General features: G+C 44.8%; 12 protein-coding genes across 12 annotated transcripts; 3 read left to right on the plus strand and 9 right to left on the minus strand.

Annotated features, from left to right (window-relative positions):
* Positions 1–201: 201 nt before the first annotated feature.
* V865_005436 (uncharacterized protein) lies at positions 202–1,558 on the plus strand (the record flags this gene model as incomplete). Its single annotated transcript, XM_066229208.1, has 7 exons — positions 202–232; positions 314–405; positions 484–762; positions 852–951; positions 1,012–1,132; positions 1,186–1,325; positions 1,392–1,558. The coding sequence occupies 7 exons, from the start codon at positions 202–204 to the stop codon at positions 1,556–1,558; spliced, it is 930 nt and encodes a 309-aa protein (XP_066085305.1).
* An 846-nt stretch (positions 1,559–2,404) lies between these two features.
* V865_005437 (uncharacterized protein) lies at positions 2,405–4,780 on the plus strand (the record flags this gene model as incomplete). The annotated part of the gene is made up of 7 exons (XM_066229209.1): positions 2,405–3,015; positions 3,134–3,239; positions 3,329–3,422; positions 3,486–3,636; positions 3,711–4,284; positions 4,389–4,497; positions 4,602–4,780. 7 exons carry the CDS (start codon positions 2,405–2,407, stop codon positions 4,778–4,780), a joined length of 1,824 nt encoding a protein of 607 aa, XP_066085306.1.
* A 378-nt stretch (positions 4,781–5,158) lies between these two features.
* Positions 5,159–5,851, minus strand: V865_005438 (uncharacterized protein; the record flags this gene model as incomplete). The annotated part of the gene is made up of 1 exon (XM_066229210.1): positions 5,159–5,851. One exon carries the CDS (start codon positions 5,849–5,851, stop codon positions 5,159–5,161), a length of 693 nt encoding a protein of 230 aa, XP_066085307.1.
* A 164-nt stretch (positions 5,852–6,015) lies between these two features.
* V865_005439 (uncharacterized protein) lies at positions 6,016–6,592 on the plus strand (the record flags this gene model as incomplete). Its single annotated transcript, XM_066229211.1, has 3 exons — positions 6,016–6,174; positions 6,252–6,312; positions 6,432–6,592. The coding sequence occupies 3 exons, from the start codon at positions 6,016–6,018 to the stop codon at positions 6,590–6,592; spliced, it is 381 nt and encodes a 126-aa protein (XP_066085308.1).
* Positions 6,593–6,766: 174 nt separating this feature from the next.
* Positions 6,767–8,101, minus strand: V865_005440 (uncharacterized protein; the record flags this gene model as incomplete). Its single annotated transcript, XM_066229212.1, has 1 exon — positions 6,767–8,101. One exon carries the CDS (start codon positions 8,099–8,101, stop codon positions 6,767–6,769), a length of 1,335 nt encoding a protein of 444 aa, XP_066085309.1.
* An 846-nt stretch (positions 8,102–8,947) lies between these two features.
* On the minus strand, positions 8,948–10,200 carry V865_005441 (uncharacterized protein; the record flags this gene model as incomplete). The annotated part of the gene is made up of 2 exons (XM_066229213.1): positions 8,948–9,517; positions 9,571–10,200. 2 exons carry the CDS (start codon positions 10,198–10,200, stop codon positions 8,948–8,950), a joined length of 1,200 nt encoding a protein of 399 aa, XP_066085310.1.
* Positions 10,201–10,793: 593 nt separating this feature from the next.
* On the minus strand, positions 10,794–12,106 carry V865_005442 (uncharacterized protein; the record flags this gene model as incomplete). The annotated part of the gene is made up of 6 exons (XM_066229214.1): positions 10,794–10,909; positions 10,989–11,203; positions 11,274–11,343; positions 11,409–11,507; positions 11,593–11,746; positions 11,825–12,106. 6 exons carry the CDS (start codon positions 12,104–12,106, stop codon positions 10,794–10,796), a joined length of 936 nt encoding a protein of 311 aa, XP_066085311.1.
* Positions 12,107–12,527: 421 nt separating this feature from the next.
* On the minus strand, positions 12,528–13,951 carry V865_005443 (uncharacterized protein; the record flags this gene model as incomplete). The annotated part of the gene is made up of 7 exons (XM_066229215.1): positions 12,528–12,664; positions 12,752–12,981; positions 13,040–13,109; positions 13,175–13,294; positions 13,375–13,493; positions 13,561–13,595; positions 13,664–13,951. 7 exons carry the CDS (start codon positions 13,949–13,951, stop codon positions 12,528–12,530), a joined length of 999 nt encoding a protein of 332 aa, XP_066085312.1.
* Positions 13,952–14,559: 608 nt separating this feature from the next.
* V865_005444 (uncharacterized protein) lies at positions 14,560–15,299 on the minus strand (the record flags this gene model as incomplete). Its single annotated transcript, XM_066229216.1, has 4 exons — positions 14,560–14,651; positions 14,711–14,823; positions 14,907–14,941; positions 15,015–15,299. 4 exons carry the CDS (start codon positions 15,297–15,299, stop codon positions 14,560–14,562), a joined length of 525 nt encoding a protein of 174 aa, XP_066085313.1.
* Positions 15,300–16,250: 951 nt separating this feature from the next.
* On the minus strand, positions 16,251–17,005 carry V865_005445 (uncharacterized protein; the record flags this gene model as incomplete). Its single annotated transcript, XM_066229217.1, has 4 exons — positions 16,251–16,348; positions 16,410–16,525; positions 16,599–16,633; positions 16,715–17,005. 4 exons carry the CDS (start codon positions 17,003–17,005, stop codon positions 16,251–16,253), a joined length of 540 nt encoding a protein of 179 aa, XP_066085314.1.
* A 775-nt stretch (positions 17,006–17,780) lies between these two features.
* Positions 17,781–18,455, minus strand: V865_005446 (uncharacterized protein; the record flags this gene model as incomplete). Its single annotated transcript, XM_066229218.1, has 4 exons — positions 17,781–17,800; positions 17,866–17,978; positions 18,059–18,093; positions 18,171–18,455. 4 exons carry the CDS (start codon positions 18,453–18,455, stop codon positions 17,781–17,783), a joined length of 453 nt encoding a protein of 150 aa, XP_066085315.1.
* A 2,763-nt stretch (positions 18,456–21,218) lies between these two features.
* V865_005447 (uncharacterized protein) lies at positions 21,219–22,307 on the minus strand (the record flags this gene model as incomplete). Its single annotated transcript, XM_066229219.1, has 1 exon — positions 21,219–22,307. The coding sequence occupies one exon, from the start codon at positions 22,305–22,307 to the stop codon at positions 21,219–21,221; it is 1,089 nt and encodes a 362-aa protein (XP_066085316.1).
* Between the last annotated feature and the right edge of the window lie 3 nt (positions 22,308–22,310).

Consider the following 22,310-nt stretch of genomic DNA (forward strand, 5'->3'; position numbering starts at 1 on the left):
GCCTCGCCGTGACTATGACGCAATGAATGGGGTCGTCCCTACATGACTACATCATATACTCGTACAACCACAATCTGGAAACATTCTCAATCCGTTTTTCTGTTTCCTCTTCTGCAACTTTACTTGTCTTCACACATTCCTATACCATCATATACATCGTATAATCAGCACCATCTACTCAATCACCACCTATCCTCCATCATGTCTTACGCATCTGTAGCCAGCCACAACAGTAAGTACCTTGCAATCACACTGACATATTCTCTCACATGAGCTGTTCACGCCCAGTACTGACAAAGATCCTCTCTCTCAGTCCCATTCGGTGAAATGCCAAAACCCGATCCCAACCTTGCCGAAGGACACTTTGCAGGCGAGACTGAGGCTCACAACACTGTCGACTCAAAGGTACGTCGCCTAGTACCACTTACATGGACTGTATGGGGTGTGTATTGACAGTCTAGTGGCGTTCGAATTCGTGTGTAGGTCAACGTCCTCCCAGCTGGATCAGACCCAAACCACCCAGATATCGAACCTGCTCAGCCCACCGCCCCAATCAGTGTAGAACTTCACCCTGCACCAGAATACGAACCTTCCACTTCGGAAAGTGCACCCGAACCTCTTCCTACTCCTACGAAAAACAGTGTAGACTTGCCAGAGAGCGGAGCAGAGTTTGAAAAGAAAGCTGAAAAGGCCGAAAAGAAAGCTAAGGAAGTTGAAAAGAAGGCTGAGAAGAAAGGTCACGAATACAGCAAGAAAGCCAAGGTCAGTTTCCACATCTGGTTTATGCTGCAGCTACGCGGTGCACCGTTGTTTTTAAATTGCGATAGCTGACATGTCACAATGATTTCTAGGATGAGCTTCACAAAGCTGAATCTGCTCTTGGTCCATACTGGGACAAGACCAAGGATGTTGTCCTTCGACCTGGTACCCTCGGTGGTCTCTTGGGTGTTGGTGAGTAGCTATCGTATGAAGGACTCATTCCAGCTTTGCTGACGTACGCCATTTTTGCAGTGAACGTCGGTATTCTCGGTACTGCTGGTTACTTCGCCTACACCCGCAAAGATCAACCATGGGACAGACGAATCGTTGGTGGAGTAGCGACTGGTATTTTAGCACTTCTAGGAGCTGAGTCGTGAGCCAGTCTCATCCTCATTCACCGGCAGAGAGCTGACAGTGTATCCTTAGTTACGCCGCCGAATCTTACCTCCAAACCCCTGAAGGGAGACAAGAGGCCGAAAGAGCCAAAGCAGAAGGCTCCAAATTCTACCTCCAAGCTAAAGAAGTCATCTTACGACCTCAAGTCGCTGGCGGTCTCGTTGGTGCTGGTAAGTTAACCATATATCCACTGAGATCATAAGACAGTGCACTGATTAATTGTCATTGTATAATAGTAAACGTCGCTATTCTCGGTGCTGTCGGTTACTTCAGCTACAAGAACTGGAACCAACCATGGGACCGAAGAACCGTCTCAGCTGTCACCATTGGTCTTCTTGGTCTATCAGGTCTGGAAGGATACGCCGGTAAGATCTACGCGGACAAAGAGCTTCCTAAGCACTAAGGCACGGATTGAAAGGCCAGTAGGGATATTTCGTTTTCGTTTTGTTCTTATTTCTTTCGATTTATTAACAGATATATACATACACAACACCCATCATAATCTTTATATATATATATGAATGTATTAGTATGACAGGAGCATAGTGTTGGGTTGCTTGAATCGGGAATGGAATGAGGATGGGGAGGGGGGTCAAGGTTTGTTATGTTGTGCCTGAATCTGAATCAGAATCAGAATCAGAGTCAAGTCAATCGCAAAGTCACGAGAGAGAGGGAGAACCAGACCAGCTGAGACACTTGACCAATGACAATGAATAACTCAGACTCTTGAACTGTCTGTCCACTTGCTATCTTCTCTACCTCATCCACTATCTCATACCCTCATTATCCACTCTCAGCGGTTGATCCGAATCGTTACATTCACTGCAAGCTCCTACTACACGTCAATACACGGTCCGTGGTCAATTCCGACACGCTCGGATACTTCATCGCGTCTCTTTTTTATTGTTCTTCATTTTCATCTTTTCGAAATATCAATCCACAAGTTGATTACAGATCGACTCGAACCAGAGAGATCTTCCAGTGTGTATCGATTGACGAGCAATAGACAGTCATGCGACAGGGTAATCAGGTGAATAGGTTAGAAAACTAGAAATACAAACGACACCAAGCACAAACGACACCAAGCCAACCCAAGCCCTAGACCTATCAGGGGACTTCATCGTATCACTCAACCTTCCTTTGTTTCCTCCTGTCTTATCCTCAATCATCCAGTTACGCTCTTTTTGTCTACCTCATCTCCACTGTTCTGCTCTTCCCTTCTCTTCGCCTCGACTCAATCGTATCCACGATGCCATCCGTCTTACCTAACTTCCTACAAGGTTCTCCACCGCGTTCACCCCATGTCGAGCGGAACAACTTTTTCACCTATTGGGCATCCGGTTCATCCTCTCCAACCCATTCACCCCATTATCAGCAACTCCAACATAACACGACTTCATCTCAAGGTAGTAGTAGACAAGTATTGAGACCGACAAGGAGAGATATATTACTGTGTTTGTTGACATTATCATTCTCTTACCTCCTATTCTCAACTCCTGGATCAACTACTACCCAATCGATATATCCTTCATCGACAGGAGGAAAATATAAAATACCAAATTGGTTATTTCCCTCTTCCCACTCTTCTTCTTCTTCTTCTTCGTCTGGTGCATGTGCTATAGGTGGAGGAGAAAAGACATTTGGAGAATCGGTAAAGACCTATGGGTTCAATATGAATACCAATATAGATGATGATGATCTTCCCATTGGAGGAGGGAATGGTAAATCATGGGATGGAGGTGAAGAACAACAAGAGGATGATGAGTTGCAAGGCTTGACGACGGATTTGAAAGCCCATGCGCCAGGGTGGACAATAATGGAGAGACTGTATATATACAATGGCAGTTTCTATGCTGTAACGTGAGTTGATTTCTGCATCTTTTGTGTCTCCCTGTTTTCCACTATTCATTTCAATGCTCAATGGTCAAGTTGTGCAGTGAAAAAGTGCATAATACTGATAGTTTTCCTAACCCCGTAGTGATGACCCAGCTCAATGGCCCGAGCTCAGGATGATGACCTCGACGGGTCTACCTGCCAATAGTGATCCCGGAAATTCAGAAGCTAGAGAACCAAAAGGTGATGAGGTGAGTGAATCGTATGCTGATCAAATCCTACGACGGTGTGGATTATAGCTAGAAAAGATAATGGGGCTGATTAAGTGTACTGGCTGTAGATCATCTTCATCTCCCCCTTTGAGGCTATGAAGCTCTGGGGTCCGAGGGTATGGAAAATGGATGGAATGACTTTCTTATTCAATGATGGGCAGTGTGAGTCGATCCCCAGACCGACATATACTAAGCATTTGAACTGACTCTCATATCTCATACTAGTCATCGACCATTATTATCATTTCGCTGCGGAACTCATGCTGGGCGCTTGGAGGGCTTATGCGTCGTATGATCAACATATAACTGCTAATGGGGAAACATCGTTACCTCCTCCTCAGAGAGTTTGGTTCTTGCATCAGAATGTCACGGAATGGTAAGTCATAGTATATCACTTGATACAAGCAGATCTGATGAGGTAATTGTTAACACTATGAATCATGGCTACAGGCGGGATAAACCCAAATTCAATCCCCTTCTCATGTACTCCCTCTTCCCTTCAATCTCAATACTCTACCCGGAAGATTGGGCCGATATGAAGAATCAGACCACCTCCTCAGTACCCAAGGCATTCGTACTTGAACGAGCGTTGTTAGCGGATCGTTCAGCAGCTTTCAGAGGTGAATGGACTGGACCCACAGCAAGGACAGTTGCATCTGCACTACACGTCGGCCAAGCTTCCAAATGGTGGTGGGAACCTATTCGAAGACAGGTCCTGAGATATTCAGGGTTATCAGAACCGATTATCTCAAGAAATCTCGAAGGTCACGGTGCAATTGATCCAATTTCATTGATGGGTCCAGGAGTAGATGTCGTTGAACCTCTCGCACCTGAAGGAAATTATACGCCCGTCATCACCTACATCTCGAGACAGAGCTCACGAAGAAGGTTGACGAAAGAGTCTCACGAGGAATTGGTGAAAGCTCTGGAAGAGAGGTCAAAGAAGCTGGGTTGGGAATTGGTCATTGTAGAAGCTGAGAAAATGTCGAAAGAAGAACAGTTCGCTTTGGCTGGTAGAACTACTGTGAGTATCGGTTTCACTTCTCTTACACAATGTGAGAAAGTGAAATCAATAGTCTCGTATGAAGAGAGGGGACAATGCTGATTTCGTACATGGATGTATTGCAGATCATGCTAGGTGTACATGGAAATGGTCTAACGCATTTACTTTGGATGCCAGCTACACCCAGGAGTGCAGTGATAGAGATGTTCTTCAAAGGTGGATTCGCAAGAGATTGTAAGTCACTATATACAATAATGTATCTTTGGAAATCATCATTCCTAGCATGAAGAACCATTTTCGACATCGTGCTAATATCGTTTGTGGTTTCGAATTTACAGATCAATGGACAGCCCACGCATTAGGGCTCAAGCATTTTGCGGTTCAACATGACGTTTCCTTCACCTCGCCCAACTTACCCAAAGTAGATTACCCAGAAGGTTTCCAGGGGACGAGCATAACGGTCGACGGGAAGGTAGTAGCGGATCTGATCGAAGATAGATTAGCAGGGAGAGTATAGTGATCAGATTCGCAGAATAGGCCGACAATCGGTCTCATCCATTGAGGTTTGATTACGGGGAATAACATCATCATTGGGATGTGGACAATTTCATTTTGGGCTTATAAGTCTTTCGGTAGTTCTTGAAGGTTTTTAAACGGATTGGGTGATTGGGGGTTTGAACGAAATATAACCTTCATTTCGATCCAATTTTCGGATGGGATGTCATCACCTCTTTCTTTCATTTTTTGTGTATTCTTGCAATTTCTCGGCTTTCATGCTTCCTTCAATGTCTATTGCTTTTGGTACATTTTCTCCTCTTATCTATCGCGATCATATACCCATCATGCATATGCTTATACTATACCACCAACACACCACACCAGCCCAAACCTCCAATCACTTGTTCTTACATTGCATCATCTGTAAATCTCTCTCTGCCAATCGTCCTTGAAGGATATGGCATGTTAGTTGATATTCGAGAGAAGACATTTCCAATTGTTCATTCTCATTCTCTAATTGTCTACTCCTATTTTCCAAATATTGAAGTCTCTCCTCGAGATCAGGATCTGCATCTGTATGAAGCTGTGAGGGATCGATCGATGGTGTGCAAGTATGTTTTTGGGCCATTAAAGAGGTTTGGAGAACGTTTAAAGTCTGTTCTACATCTCTTGATTGATGTACCACTCTATTTGCAATAGCCATTGTCGATCTGAGCGATTCGTCCTGGTTTCTCTCAGATTCTGCCAGATCTTCTGTTAGACTCGATAAATATAGTGACACTTCGTCCATATCTGACTTCACGTCCTCATCTGCTCTGGGATATGGCTTTGTGTACTGTCCAACTTCGTAGGGGTAGAAAACATCACTAGGATCAAGGGGCTGACATTGATGCTGATGCTGAGCTGGAATACACTGGTTGGTCGATTTGGTTGAGCTCGATTTGATATCATTATTGAAAGTAGCCAAAGCCAAGTCGATGTGTTTATCTATAGGAAGATAGTTGGAACCAGTCGACGAAAAGTCATCCTCGAAGCGTTGCGTCGATCGAGAGTCTGAGAATGCTTCGGTAGTAGGAATAAACAAGTCCATATCAAAAGTCTGTGTGACACTGTCTGATGGACTACTACCACTGAAACTATCATTATCGTCGTCTAGCGTTAGGTCGATGATATTGCTTTTCGACGAAATCATCAACCGGAAATCGCCAGAAGAGGACAACGACAAGAAGGAGTTATGATACTCCTTTATCAAGGATGGATACAGCTATACCTTTCACATCGTATATTGAAAGAAACGATACGATTACACCTTATCCTCAAACAAGGGATGAAACGGTTATGCCTCGGGTACAGGTGAAAGAGGAGAGGATGCATCAATATGATTTGTTAATCCGTCAAATCGAGATTTTCAAGGTAAGCACACTACTCTATGGTGTTCTTGCGAATCTCAGGCATGTGCTGATTGACAAGATGCCATGTTATGTATACAGGATATGAGATACGATGAATGGCCTTGTGATGAACCTCTATGGTCGGAATGGTCTGAAGAAGGTATGTGCGATCCTGGCTTCCCTTTTCTTGTGATACCTCGAAACCCTGATTTGGTTTCTGTGCAAATGCACAATCTGCGGTATACAGATCTTGACTGCTAATGTCGGAATCATCTCCAGGTCTCGAGTTCATCGATGATTTACTTCATCCAGATCCTATCCATCGCATTCAATCACTTACAGCCCATGACCATCCCTGGCTCACCAACAACAGGGACGAGCTGGAAGAGATATACCAGAAAGTATTGGTGAAAGGGGAAATGATCAGATGGTTATTATGATGTATCTCTCTGAACTCTGGACACAGAAAGTGCTATTCACTCCGTACCGCATGAAGTCGTACTGTATTCGCCCAGCCCAATGATGTTGTCAGCATAACAAGTTCCCAATATCTGTACATTGATGTATTATAGATCTCTAAATTTGCATATATGCGTAGTTTATGTATGGTACCATTATAGTGCATCCCTAAATGTCCAATCAATCGATCTGATAGTATCAAGATCTACAAAGCTCGTACGTTCCAGCACCCTCTTACCTACACTCTGAGGATAGCCTCCTTCAATGGTCCTTTTTACCGAGTCCTGTACCTCCTGTACCTTACCCGAAGGTATGGCGATCTGTATATTGGGTAGATTGTAACTCCTCCGACCTGTATCTTCCAAGAAATCGATTAGAGCCCTAGTATACCTTCTCTCATCCTGTTCATGGTCCCCCGATCTTGTGAGCTCTGAATGACTGGATAGGATAACTACCATCTCCGGAGCAGACAATGGATTTTCCACTGGTGGTATATATATCTCCGATTCCCGTGCTTCTTCCCCATCCTGTATCTGTACCGTTTCATCTTCATCTTCATCTTCATCTTCATTATGATGATCAAGATCAAATCGCAAAACCAACTTCTCCAACTGATCGAATTCACTAGCCAGTTCACCAATAGCCAATCTCAAATACCTCTTCTTTTCCAGCTTCCTATCACTCCCAGACGGGATAGGTCGAAGGTGAATGATAAGTACCTTGGGTCTAAAAGGTATACAGCAAATTGGTAATCTTTCTCTACTTTTCCCTTTACCTTTCCCATGTCCATGTCCTCGTTCCTGCGGGTCTAGGTCTTCTGGCGAATGACAATCAACTAGATATTCTAATAAGTCATAACCTACTTCCAACACATCTACATTATTTAACGGCCACGGATGTTCCGACGTCGAATTGGACGGATGACCATGATTGGTACTATGATCAAGGTCAACATCGTAATCGTGATCATGAATTGTCTTCCTTCTTGATAGAGGTACAGTAGGCGAATAAGATAACAACTCCATATGAACTTGACATATAACACTTAAACTCTCTGCATCTTCCAATATCACCTTCTTCGTCAAGCTGAGAGCTTTCGATTTCCTGGATGTATCATTTTGTTGGGGTATGACGTCCGGAGGTGATGATCTTGATCTCCTTCCTTTTAGTGGAAAATCTGATAGATAACGGGATCGTTTGTTTCGATAGAACGAGTTGGACAGTGCCGAATACCCGTAAAATAATCCATTGGCATTATATCGATTTAGCTTGACTTCACTGTAGATCGTAGGAAGGAGCTCGGCCCAGAGCGCTTTGTTCACTGGCAGAAGGGTGAGAGGGGAGATGAGCTTGAGATAGGCGAGAATGAGGGGATGAAGCTCGGATAGGGAGGTGAACGTGACTGGTTTGGAGGGCTTGGAAGGCGACGATGAGTGGGATGAGGTAGGGGATTTGGATGATTTAGTGAATGAAGGAGAGGAGCTGGTCATTTCCATACAGGGGTTCTTCACCTAGAGGTAAATGTGGTCGATCAGCTCCCAACTCACTTACCGGAAGTCAATGGTGTCTTCAAGATTGTGTAGTGAAGGGAATTATCTTACTCTCATTCACATTGACTTGTGTATTGTGAGATATTGATCCATCAAATGACAAAGGATTCATTGGATACGATATTACAGTATCGCTCTCAACACTTATTTCATCTTCGTTTCGGGAGTGTACAGTATCCACTTTTGATTTCGTTGTGTGTCGTTCGAGCACATCACATCATTTCATGAGTACTCATTCCCGAAGTTGATGTGTTGATGGTATGGTAAGGTACCATATCTCATCATCACATCACTCCAAATTCCGGAGAACCGAACTCTCAAACCACCGTGCAGTGTATGTACTTTGCATTTCCTCGTAATGGGCAGTACTGTACTGTACCAGACAAGGACGCCCATACCGACTTTTGGTAGTGGCGCCGATCATTTATTTGGTAATATCCCATAATAATCTTACTCCAAAACTCGCTTAACTCGATTAGCATTTATCACGCCATAAATCCGCGCCACCGAAATTACTTTGATAGAATTGTACACTTGCCGCCGAAGGGGGATGTGATGTCTTTGTTTGATAGACTTGTTGTTCGTATTATACTGGTGTAGTACATACAGCATTACCATGATATACAAAAAGCTATAGATGATTTACTTACAGACCTATCCCAGATCTGTACAACCGTAAGCCCCACCCACCAAGACATTCAAACATAAAGGTCAAATTCCATACAGTATTGCTCAACTTGGATCACGAAGACCTATGGAAAAGCTCCTTTCTCGATACTACCTACATCAACCGAACCACCTCTCTATTTCTTCACATGGACATAATGTGTCCTCGGTCCCACAGACATTCTCCAGAGACTGATGCTTGTATCCTGAGACCTGATGATATGCCACCGAGGGACGTTTGAACTTCCAATCATTGAGGTACTTTCGAAACTCTATTGGATTCGGTACATGCGTTATGACACGATAGTTGGTTTGTCCAGTAAGGCCACTCCATGGATCTCGGATGTCGCTTGGCGGTCGTTTATATCGCGACTTGACATATTTCGCTGCTGCTTCTCTCGTTGGTACTTCACCTGCCTCCTGGTGGAAATGGGATTGGATCGGAGGACTCCATCTTACGTGAACGTCATAGGTTCCACCTTCTTTCCTAATTGGTAAGCTACAAACCGGTGGGTTGAGGGGATCAAGCGGAGTGATCAGATATGTTATATTTGGACTTGAAACTGAAGTTGAGGAAGATGATCGACGAATGGTACAAAGAAGCCAAGCAATAGCTTTAGAACGTGATTCTCGATTTGATCCTTCGATATCAAAACCCAGATCCATACAAATCCCATCTAAAGCGAATGCCTCGACAAGATTCTTAATCTTTGGGTCCCGAATCCCCTCTTGATATGTCTCACCTTTGGAGATATCTCGGTCGTTATGTGATGGAAGATTGGATAACCGACATGGATGTGTTTCACACCTGGCAATAATACTTCATCTTCTGATACATTGGTTCCCGCTTTGCTTTTCGCTACTCGAATGGCATCGATGAGCTGAAGGAAACTTTCCATGTCCGTTGAGTGTAACCTTCTGATGTGCTGGAGAGCTTGCCACTTCCTATCGTTCTCATTGCACGAATCTAGTCCATATACAAGGGAGTCGATATTGTCGTTTGTAGCCCGAACATTCTCGTACATTTTGGGAACTGCTAATGTATAGTGGTATTTGTCGACTCTAAGAACATTGACGGGATCGACCGTGGCGAGTTCGTTCATTATTTGTTGATCGACTTGTGCTATCCCACTCAGTCGGCTCAAAGTCGAATGGGGCTTCCACGATCTTGTTGGATCAGGTTCTTCGACGCTTTCTATCTCGTCGATTGGCTCGAGTGGAAAGGGAGGCCTCAAGGGGTACAGTAAGGGAGGATCAGTCGAGGGACCCTCGATAGGGATTATCGGCATCTTGGGTGGCGGGACTTGGGAGGTAGTGAATGTAGAGGTCGTTAAGGGGGATGCTTGAAGTTTACGGAAGAGCGAGCACAACATTGTGACAAACACTCAGGGTAGGATGTAAGATATGAAGCACTAATTGCAATTGAGTGATAAAGGTGAGTCCAATATTAAGAAAGCGGTTATTGTAATGCATATGGACTGTCCGCAAGTAAGGTTGACAAGTGTCATGCGATATGTAATTCTACACGTCGCCATCCTGACGGGGGATGACCAGATGGTATTACGGAATCCCATCGAGATAATACAAGCTGAACCTTATCTGGATCGTCGTTGACCTCTACCATGCCTTGAACGGCAGCCTTTTGATCGATATTGTAGATGATCTACCAACGCTTAAATTATTCAAGCTAGGTTTGAAGAAGCACAAGAAAAAAGAAACAGAAATGAGCGGCATCAAGGGTTTAACACCCTGGAGCTTGCGAAAGTATCTGCTGTGCATGGGTCACCTCAATCATGTAAATTGTGTGCAGTGGTTCCACATCTTAGGCTAACATGTTCATAGGTAATCGAAATATATCATTATAGATCCTACGTAAGTCAAACAGACACACTCAACTGAACACACTGTCCATGCCTATTGAGATTTCGTGTCTCGAGGATCATCTCTCCTCCAACGACAATCGCGTCTAGCCCAAAGTGAAGAATTCTTGATTGGCATTACCCTCAACACATTCCCACATTTGAAGCTGTTTCAGTATCTCATTCAATCGAGTTGATTCAGCTCGTACATCCAGACATAGATCTAGTATCATCATAGTGACATTGTTACCTCAGCACTGTCGGGTGCTCCAGACGGAAATGTTTCGTGTGGGGTCACTTACTGGAATTAGTGATTCTCAGCTTCTCTCCATCCCAATCCCACCTAGCTGCCCCTCCACACCCTGTAAATCTTGCAAGTGCACCATTGCCTGGTCGATAACCTGCATCTAAGCATGTAGTCTCGTCGAAAGCAGATGATATCTTGAGGTTGGTACCAATTGTTAGATCCAGGAGTTGAGCCGCAGCAAATGGTCCATCTGTGGGTTGAGAGTAAGCACTGGCAGGAAGGATGCCGGTTTTTGACTTTTTAGCACTTCAGAAATCGATTGCAAGTCATGGAGACTTACATTACAGCACTCCTAGCATCGGGGGGTAATCCTTCATCAAGAGTGAGTGCCAGATCAGGTCTTTGATATGCTTTAAACCCTAATCAGTCAGCTTCATTCGAGAGAGCCCTGATCTCGAAGTTGTACTACACCCACGATGTAGTCTTTTGCCACCGTTGGGGGGATCTTCGTACACAGTACCAAATGGTGGATCAAAATCGGGATATTCGGGTGTGGGGGTAAGAAGTGTCCAGACTACGGAAAAATATATAACCTTGGTCAGCATGTAAACTTCATCAAACGGCAGAAGTGCAACATTGGCTTGCTGATGGAGATTCACTTTGGTTGGTATTGCCCGTCGCGCATCGCCAGGTTTGCGTTCCCTCTGCTTCATTTCCCTGATCGAGGCATTGATCGCCACCGGTAATAGCAAGTCGATTATCGTCTGTCCAGTACCATGTCTGTTGGAACGTTCCTGGCCAGCTTGTAGCGAGCTAATTCCAGCAACCGATCCATCTCGTTAGTTTCCAGCTTGGTCGCTTGTGACAAACCAGGAGTTTCATAAGGCTCACTTGAACAGGTTCATTGTTGTTTTGTCCTGTACCAGCATCCAAAGCTAGATCTGTGCTATACAAGATGACACTACCACTCCCTGGATTGGCATTCCACAATGCCGCTCTCTCACATGGAGTAGTGCCTACTCGCGTGCCCAATCCCCAGGCAGATTGTTGACCGAGAGGGTGAAGACATTCATTGTTCCTGTAGGACTTGATTCGGATAGCTGTGTATCTCTTGTCCAGAGAAATAGGTGACGAAAGGACAACGGGCGCGAAGAAAAGTAGTACCAGATACATTATGGTCGATATGCATATGGTGGCGAATATCGGATAAGTAAGATGTATGAGTGAAGATATATAGACTAAAGCGATCGGTTGATAAAACAGCTAGAGTATTGAGCTCGACAAGAAGGTTGAATCTGATTGATCGTTAATGATGCATGCAGCATGCTCATGTTCTGATTGAAAGGAACGATCAACCTTAAGCATGACGTACACAGCCTCGATGAGTCGCACACCCCTACACCAGTCAGATGATGCTTGGCACAGATCTGAATGAATGCACGACTGTTTGTGACAGAATCGGTGACTATGCGGTGTCCGGTACAGTAGCCAAACACACAAAACATATTCATACGCATAGTATTATAACGTGTTATGTACCCCAAACCGCAGAGCCAGCCGAGAGTCCATGAATGATTACCCAGAGAGCGATTCATTATGCCTTCTTGGCGATGGTGAAGAACTCTTGATTGTGATTACCCGCTGAGCAGGTCCATACTTGAAGAGTCTTTTGTACATTGTACGGATTAGATGGGGTAGGTGAGGATTCCGCTCGAACATCGAGACAAAGATCTATAGAAAATGTCAGCTTGATTTTCTATTTCCTGGTTCAACCACTTGATATTTCTCTGAAATCTACTGTAGAATTACCGTACTCACTTGTATTGGTAATTTTAAGATGAGTACCATCCCAATCCCATCTTGTATTCTCAACAGTATCACAATCATACAGTGTGACCCTAGCACCGTTAGTAGGGTTCAAACCAGCATGCAAACAATAGTTGTTATCTGCGGTATAGAGAAGGACCGCAGAGTTGGTGGTTCCGGGAGTAGGAAGGTACCAGAGCTGAAGTCGAGCGTAAGGACTTGAGTTTTGTTGGTCGTATGCGCTACCATATCATTTGTGGACAGTTAGCACCCACGAGGGACAATGGAGGTCATACATACATATCCACGTTTTTTCCGAAAGCAGCTACACCTCCTGTTACAGTAACGGCGAGATCAGGTCTTTGATACGCTAGCAGTATGAATAGGGAGGTTTAGTCAACTCCATTTTCTGCTAGTCGATAGCGATAAACTCACGATGGATTCTTACTCCGGAATTAGCAGGGTCAAGGTCAGCTTGCCCAATTGGTGGATTGAGAACAGGTTGCTGGCCTGAGACAGGTGCAAATGGTGCGTAAGGTTGGACGATTGTCCAAACTGCAATACGAATCATAGATCGACCAATCAGCACGTGTCCCAGACCATGCATGTCAATGTGGATTATGAGCGGCACCCACTTTGATTGATGTTACCAGCACCGCATTGCCAAGTATGTACACCAGTGTTATCATCGTATTTGTCCAAACATTGATTACCGCCAGTGACGGCGATCCTTCGATCATCGGTCAAGAACCAGCTAGCGATTGTGAAGATCTCCATCAGTCAAGTGCCTGCAAGTTGAGGGAAAGGTACAGTAGACCTACGTTTGTTGGAATAATCCAGGATAGCTTTGCCAAATCTACCATACTCATGTAATCAGCCAGGACCACCACCTCTCAGGCTGGGTAGGGTGGTAAAAGAACCTACCTTGACACCTTCACCATTAGTATTGCCTGTTCCGGCATCAAGAGCATAATTGGGATTATTCGCCAAGGTGATACTGCCACTACCAGGATTGATATTCCAGGTTCTAGCTTGCGAGCAATCGACGGCACCTACTGGTACACCATTGGCGGTATTGGTACCGATCGGAGAGAGACAATAGCCATTTCGGAAAGCTTGGATCTTGACGCCATTATATCGCTTGTTGAGGTGAAGTGGAGAGGATGCAATGACTTGAAGGATGGATAGGAAAGCCAGGAGGGAAGTGAACATCGTGTGATGAGGTTAATGTTTATTGTGTGGCAACCAAAGAAGAATAGTCAGTAGTATATAAAGATTGACAATCGAGAAAAAAGCGATTTTAGGATTGACAGAATGACTTTATATCTCTTTTCAATAGGGGGTCCTATTGCATCAACAATACCATGATGTCGATGGCTAAGCGATTCATCAATCACTCATCAGAAGTGGTCAACTGACACATACGATCTGTCCTTGGCAATCCGATCTTTCCAGAAGGAGATCTCATTGAGAATGCTGTCGTTCAAAGTTTCAAAGTGAATGCTGTGAAATGATCCAGAAACAGATGCTGTGCACAGTAGACGATTCACCTTTCAATTCTGCCAAGATCGAATCGAGGAAAGCCTTGCAGAAACTGCATGTCATTTCATCAGAACATATATACATCATCGTCCATACCATATTCAGAATTATTACCTGTCTTCCTCAATCCATAGACCCTATAATCAGATTGCCCTTGCTGATCACCCAACGTGTTGCTGCTAAGCGAGCATTAGATCTTTCCTGTGGCAAAGGCAGGATCAGCACAAATCCATGTTCTGTCTCCATAGGCTGAAACCGTGACTCACTCAGATCTGCAATCATGCAGCAGTAGGTTTAGGCGCTCTTTCGGCAACTCGTCCGACAGTATGGTTGGGAGGGGGGATGCCGTTGGCAGGGATAATGTTCCAAACTGGACATACAACATTCGTCAGTATCTACCTTCAAGTTAGTCAAGAAAGATGGTCATACCTTGATTAGTGTTTCCAGTTGTGCATTGGTAAGTTTGAGGCCCACCTGTACCTTCATCTAGACATTGAACACCGTTGGTAATTGCGATTCTGTTATCTCCGGTCAAGTACCAGCTATAATAGCATACGTCCTTCACTTCTTAGCTTTACATGGGCAACAACGACGGATAAACGTGATATGCAAAGGATATACTTACGTTTGAGCAAAAGTTCCAGGAGCAGATTGCCACAACTATTCAACCCATTCATTAGCGCTTGCCGTGACATAGGGTTACCGATGGTGGTCGTGTTGAAGTCGAACTTACAACTACCGCAGCATTATTGGTACTTCCCCCACCCTGAGCTTGAAGTGCCCAATTAGTCCCATGAAGAATGATACTCCCACTTCCAGGGTTAATATCCCAAGTGGCACCATTGTCGCACCCGGTGGTACCTACGACAGTACCATTCTGCCAAGCGCTGAAGGGCGCCAGACAGAGTGAGTCTTGGAAGGATTGAATTTTGGCAGCAGAGTACCTCTTCTCGATGGGTGAGGCTGCCACGAGGCTGATCGAAGAAATGGCAAGTGCGAAGAGGGCTGAGAAGTGCATGATGAGTGGCCGAAATTGGTGGGTGGATCTGTTGTACTTTATCTGATAAAGTGATGGAAAGGATCGATGTGTGAATGAAGGAGGAATGGATTTGCTCGTACTCATTAGTTGCACTTATATCCTCTTCCTCTTTTGCGCACGAGTATGAGATGATCAGTCAAACAGGTTTACGAAGACCTTCGCCGAAGTTATCGCAAGATGAGGAGGGTGTTGGATGTCCACGTCTTCTTCCGACTGGATCCCCCGCCCATGATACACCGAGATGATCCGCATAGCCCCATCCTGAGCACATGACACCTGATGTGTCTGACACGCTCTGTGATACTGAACTTGACACAGCATCTTGTCCTTACATTGAGGTGCTAGATCTTTCGGATCACTTTAGGCGAAATACACACCATATCTGATCAAACGATTAGCTGATGATTAATTGATGGATTGATCGGATTTTTATCTTCCCCACTCGGGCGGACCGATCAGCACTAATACCTAGTCAGGGCAACCAGGCGATGCTGATAGGAACGTTGGTGTTTTTGATTGATCGGAGTGTCGGCCATCCAAAGTCATGTGGACATCGTGGAACTTGATCATCGAGCACAGCTCGGACAACCGAGGTGATCGGAGTCTGGAACCACCTTGAGGGCATGCTTAGAAGGTGCGAGCACAAAATTGCAAATCTATGAATCGATGCGATGCATTTAAGTAGAGATGACAAATAGTAGCAATGCGGATGAAGCACATGATCCATAATCCTCATTACTGAATATCGTGAAATGCGACCGATCATATGGTACAGTGAGATAGTCCGTTGTGTAATGTAGTACAGTGCTGCTAGAGTCTTCCGGCAAATCGAAGATGGATTGACTCTGTAGTGCAAGGCATCTATGTTAGCTCATCTATAAAATCAGCTGAATCTTACGACAAGCCCACCATCTACGCAGGAGTAGTAGCCTATACGAGGGTGTATGTAGTAGTGGGAGTAGGATCGACTGGTTCCGGTAAGGGGATTGGAGTAGCTCCCAGATCATCTCCTTCGAGGATGTTCCAGACTATACATATTGTTCATTAGTATTATTGCCCAGGGCCGGCCAGGAAGTGAAGACAGCTCACCTTGATTGTTGTTATAAGGAGTACATTGCCAAGTTTGAGTACCGTAATTATCACCTTCATCCAAGCATTGGTTTCCACCTGTGATAGCGATTCGGTAATCATCGGTAAGGTACCAGCTATCATATTCCGAAAAAAATATCAGCTAAACTTTTGGGGTGATGCAAGAGTCTATCATACTGGATGACTTACGTTTGTTGGAATAAGCCAGGGTATGATTCCCAGATCTACTCAGACAAGTCAGCTTTGCCTTCCACTTCACTAATCCCGACTATCCAATTGCGGTGTGCGGGGAGGGTGGAACTCACCTTGACAATCTCACCATTCTCAGTTCCAGTACCAGCATCCAAAGCGAAGTTGGTTCCACTCAAGATGACACTTCCGCTTCCAGGGTTGATATCCCATCGAGGAGCATATTGACATTGGGTAGTCTTGACTTGGACACCGTTGTACTGATGAGGACCATAAGGTACAAGACAGTACCCATCTCGATAAGATTGGATCTTGACTCCGGTATATCTCTTCTGGATAGGAGTGGGTGATGCGGAGATCAAAGAAAGCAAAGAAAGTGGAATGAGGGTAATTAAAGTGGAGAGCATAGTGGGTTGTTTGTGGCTGCTGGTATGATGCGATATGTGAATAAGTAGATGAGGAACAGTACACAGAAGAGACGAACAAGACGAAGCAGTTTCTCACTATATATACTGATGGAGATGCATCGAGTCAGCCTGACGGAGCAGGTCAGGCTATGCAGATCCTTTTAGACCTACTCGCATAGCCTCATGTTCTGTACTCTGAATTGAAATGCTAGAAACGAAGAACATCAAGTGCCTTCGGAAATCTTGTACAGTGGAGTCGTATCGAAAGGAAGCATAAAGATCTCTTGGCGTGCCTCAACTCGAGGGACGTGACGTAAACGTAAGATAGGAGTAAGTCATCTCCTGCTGTGGAGAAGGTCAGGTGAGCAACACACAGACAAAGCGGTGAAGGCCGGATATCCGATGCAATGTCTTCGAAGTACCTCCAAGCTCTTCTCGGAGCTAAGTCTAGAAGAAGCGAGAAGGCAGATCTTTGTGTGGCTATGAATACTTTAAGAACATTGGACGACGACACACATCATCAATCTTCTCGCAAGGCAGAGACATTGAGAACATAGCCCATAGAGGCTATATCATAGACAGTAGAAGCGGTGATAGACGTATGATGCATGATATATACACAGCTTCAACCTCGTGAATACCGATAAATCTCAACACCAAAAATAAAAGTCCAAATCATCATTTCTCACCATTCCATTTCTGAAGCCATATCAAGCTATAACACAGATTGTCCATCAGATCCAATGGAGGATTAGACTAGCCGTGGGAGACTAGGTTATTGATCGATGAGCCATACTAAAAGTTCCTCTATGTCAGCGCTTTTCGACAGATGCATGAATGCCATAGGAGGTAAAACATACCCTGGTTGGTATTACCGGAGGTACATTGATAGGTTTGTGGTCCGTTATCACCCTCATCGAGACATTGGTTTGCACCGGCGATTGCGATTCTGTTGTCAGTAGTGAGGTACCAGCTGCAAGTTCACATAATAAGGTATCAGCAGATGTTCATCCTTTCAACAAGGTAGATGGTCGAGTGGTCAAGAATACTTACGTTTGTTGGAATGCACCAGGCGTGGAAGTAGCGAGCTACATCATCCAACGGCGAGTCAGTCTTATCGCCGCAAGTATGGTCTGAACGGGATGTAAGGATAGAAATGACTCACCTTGACGATAGCATTATTGGTAGAACCAGTACCAGCATCCAAAGCATAGGTAGATCCATGGAGAATAACACTTCCACTTCCAGGGTTGATATCCCATCTGGCGGCTGATGCGCAATCAACAGTGACTACTTGAGTACCATCCGTCCATCTGGCTCCTTGGGGAGAGAGACACTTGTTATCTCTTGCTGATCGGATCTTCACGGTTGAGTATCGTTTCTCGACGGGGGAGGCGTTGATGAACGAAAGAATGGATACGAGAGTGATGAGAAGAGCTGGAGCGAACATGGTGGGTGTGGATGGAAGTTGAAGTATATGTCGTTGAAAGCGATGGGAATCGTGGATGTTGGAGGTGGAAAGCAAATGAGCTTATGGGAGAGGAGCGTAAAGTCTTTGATGTTAGCCCTTTATATCCCTTGTCCCAGCTGCACTAGTCAGATATATTTGTGATTCCTTACTGCAGGATATACTACCTCAGTGACCTGCAGATGAACAGTTCGTTCTTGTTGCATGCAGGCAGTACTGTATGGATAACCGAGCTTCGGCAGAACTCCGACATCACTTCGACCCTCATCCGTACTAATCGGCAATCGTACGTACCATGCTTCCTCAGCTTCTGGCAACTGTCGACACAGCCTCATCAGAGATCAGAGATCCGAAAACATCCATGTGGTGTGAATGATTGTAGATCCGCAGCCACCCCCACCTTGACACACTAGTGTTCAGCTCCAGTCATGTGCTTCCAAGTTAAAGATAGAAATCTCGGTACCTCCGTGCGGTATCGATAATTTCCGGGAAGGCGATGAAAGAGGACTTTTGATCCGATCAGTCCACTGAACTAGTCCAAGGTACGAGGCGATGTTCAGTCATAGAAGAGGTATCCTTTGGAATCGAGAGGGCTATTTTCGATCTCAGAAGCGAGATGGTATTCAGTATACGTGTGCTTGCAGTCTGAAGGAGGTGCATGCATTGATGAAGTAAGGGTAGGTTTGAGAGCTCACGGAATGTGGCAGTGGCATGAGATGTGAGATGGATGCCTCCTCGTTTGCAACGTTTCTCTCTTCAGTCAAGGACCCTAAAAGGGTGGCCTACGAGGTCAGAAGGCTCTTGCATATGGTACGCAGGGCCATCAAGACATAATAAATTGAAGAAATCCCATTCACTCCTGTGCTCGATCTTCAGCTATCCTTGAGATCTCTCCATTGGCTCTCACGATATGTCAGACACTGTACAACACCGCTTTTACACACTGTTAGCATCAGTATATGCCTCTCAGCACCAAGAGCAACTCAGAAGCCGACATGGAGAGAATGATTTCTATATTGTACGCGTTTCAAAGAGATGATACAGATCACCTACCGATCTACAAGCTATAGGTCGTATCCACAACTCCATGCGGGAAGTATGATCCACCAGCAACTCCTGAATTTGGCAACAATCACAATGGATCGCCGTGATAGTCTCATTGAGATGTGGCGTTTTCATCATATCCCCGTTGCGATACTGTATCCGCTGAAACAGCTGTTGAGGACTGGTGTTTTGACGTAACGAAGCTGGTCGGACGGTACATAGCCGCCTAGCGATTTTGTGTAGCACTGGGATGGAATGATGAAGTTGAGTCAGGGTACAATACATGGCAAGAATCTCGCTTACCCAGGTGCATAGAACTCTATCCTTCTTCTTAGCTTCAGTGTAAGTACGGACATCGGTTGACAGTCCCAGAGGACAAGCGGAATCTTCAGACCGTCCATCACATTGCATCCTGGATATCCTCCGCCACAGAGATTCGGTGGATACTTGATCGTTTGTTTTGGTATGCCAGTGAGCGGTACCAGCTTGGAAAGTCTGTCTTGTATCGCCCGAGAGAGATGGCATCGAGAATCGAGTATATGATCGGTAAATGATGATGATGATAATGCGTTGAGAATGAAGAAGGGACAACTTGTCGAAGCGAATCTCGCATCGAGCGTCTTTATATCAGTCGGGCTATACGCAGGGTTATGCTTTGACCCATGATGTGATCTGAGGTCTTCTCCATCTCTCAAAAGTTCCGTGGAGATGGGCGCAAGAGTCTACATAGTGATGTCCATGAATCGCGGTATGGCCCTCTTCCGCTCATGTCGGCTCTATAACAAAGAGTAATATTACCTCATCAATCGAGATCGATTTATTAACATCTGGATCAACACCTTCTCCACTCGAGAAAAATCTGTTACAGATCACAGTCGGAAGACTTTCATTGAATAACAGAGCCGGGACAACTCATTTTATGCTGCATCCGAAGGCCCGAGCTCGACATATATATGTGCATAGTCTGCCGGAATCGTAAGGATCTTCGTGGGCTGTAGGAGTTTATGGCGGTGGATATCCGAATGGAAGGCTCATCATGAAGCCATTTTCTTGGCTGGATTTGGCCCCGGATGTACCGCTATTTGTAATCTTGCAAAGAAGATTACACCGTCTGGAATATACTTACATCTTGGGCTGGACCCAACCCTCCCGACGCTTCTGAGTCGCTAACACGGATCCTTTGAACGTTAGAGTGGAGATCCAAAATCAAAGGATTGACATGATGCGGTCCTTCGCCGGAGCTGAATGTCAGTATAACTCGAAAGTCTAAGGGATTCTCTTTTCTGCTTTCGATGTCTTCCTTTTCGGGTGGTCCGGTATAATCTTCTAATCATTAGAAGACATATCATTTGACATTCCTGAAATTATAAAGTCATAGACTTCTCGTAAGAATGCTGAGAAGAGAAGTTTGATCAAGTCCCGTTTGCAAATTGACCGGATCAAACCGTCAATTATCATTTGAAACGAGTAGAAGGATAACTGTATGCAGAAGAGGATGTTCACCGCTTGAATCCTGAGCAACCCTATTGAGGAAGACCTAGGCGTTCTTTCTGCTTGATAGGCGGATCCAATGTGTACCGGAACAAGCTGAGAATGGCCATACTACAACCTCTGACCATAGAACTATTCAATCGATATGACATTGCATAAGACCACTGACAAGCATGTACCACAGCTTCTCAACCCCAAGCTAAAGTGGAACTAATCCTCGTTCTTTGCACCTTCCCATATTTTCGACCATTTTAGCTCTCCTTCCAGCTCGCCTAACTCCTTAAATTCCACTCTTTCTCCCGTCCAACTCAACAGGTCCCATCGTTGTTCCGTTTGGAAATCCCTAATGACCATTTCCTTAACATTATCAGCCCCAATTAGGTAATATTCAATCTTCAATTTCGTATCGAATAAGTGATTTTGAGCTTTGAGCTTCTTCCAATCCTCGTACAACACCTTGATCTGATAAGTGAAACAGGTATGATCATACACCCCCAGTGCTTTTGGGATGAGGAATCGTACTTTCTGGGTATACTTCAGATCGATCGGAATCATATTGACGCATAGTGAATTATTGGTTCGTTTATTATCGTCATTCGATTTGAATGACTGGGTAACGAGGAATGTGATAGCTTTTGGTTTGACAGCTTGTTCGTATTGTCTTATCAATTTCCTGTGATCAACCATCCTCGAACCATCTTTGATTTCCACTATTAAATCATCCACCACACCTTCTTTGAGCTGTTCGCCCAATTTTGATGCGAAATCGATATACATCCAATACAAACTGTCGTCTCCTTGAGCGAGGTACACTTCCCATCCTAATTCTATCTTTTTGACGTTCTCGAAAAGGTTGGAATGAGGTACGAAAACAGGTTGATCGCCGCAAGTGACAGTTGAAATTTGGAACGAATTACTGGTATCCATCAGGTGTAAGACCTCCGTGAGTTTGTATGCTCGTATAGTATTATTGTCATCTGCGCATCCTCTACTATATGTTCTGAATAGACCGCTGAATGCGTATGGACGCATAGTGATGTCATGGTAAAGGATGGGAATGTATTTATCGTATAAGCCTTGTGAGAGGCAAACGATCAGAGCTGGTTCGAATAGGAAGAGGTAGTCGAGGATTAGATGGTGCACTGGTGACAGTCTCTGGAACATCTTGGGGTTGAAGTACGGATCTGCCCATTTTGGAAGGAGATGAACGGGTGTTGGGTTATGAGAAGGACCTCTATCGTGGGAAGAAGGGGTACTAGGGTAGACAAGTCGTTTGAATAATGATCGAAGCCTTACCATTTT

This window comes from Kwoniella europaea, chromosome 1, assembly GCF_036810445.1.
Source record: "Kwoniella europaea PYCC6329 chromosome 1, complete sequence".
NCBI lineage: Eukaryota > Fungi > Basidiomycota > Tremellomycetes > Tremellales > Cryptococcaceae > Kwoniella > Kwoniella europaea.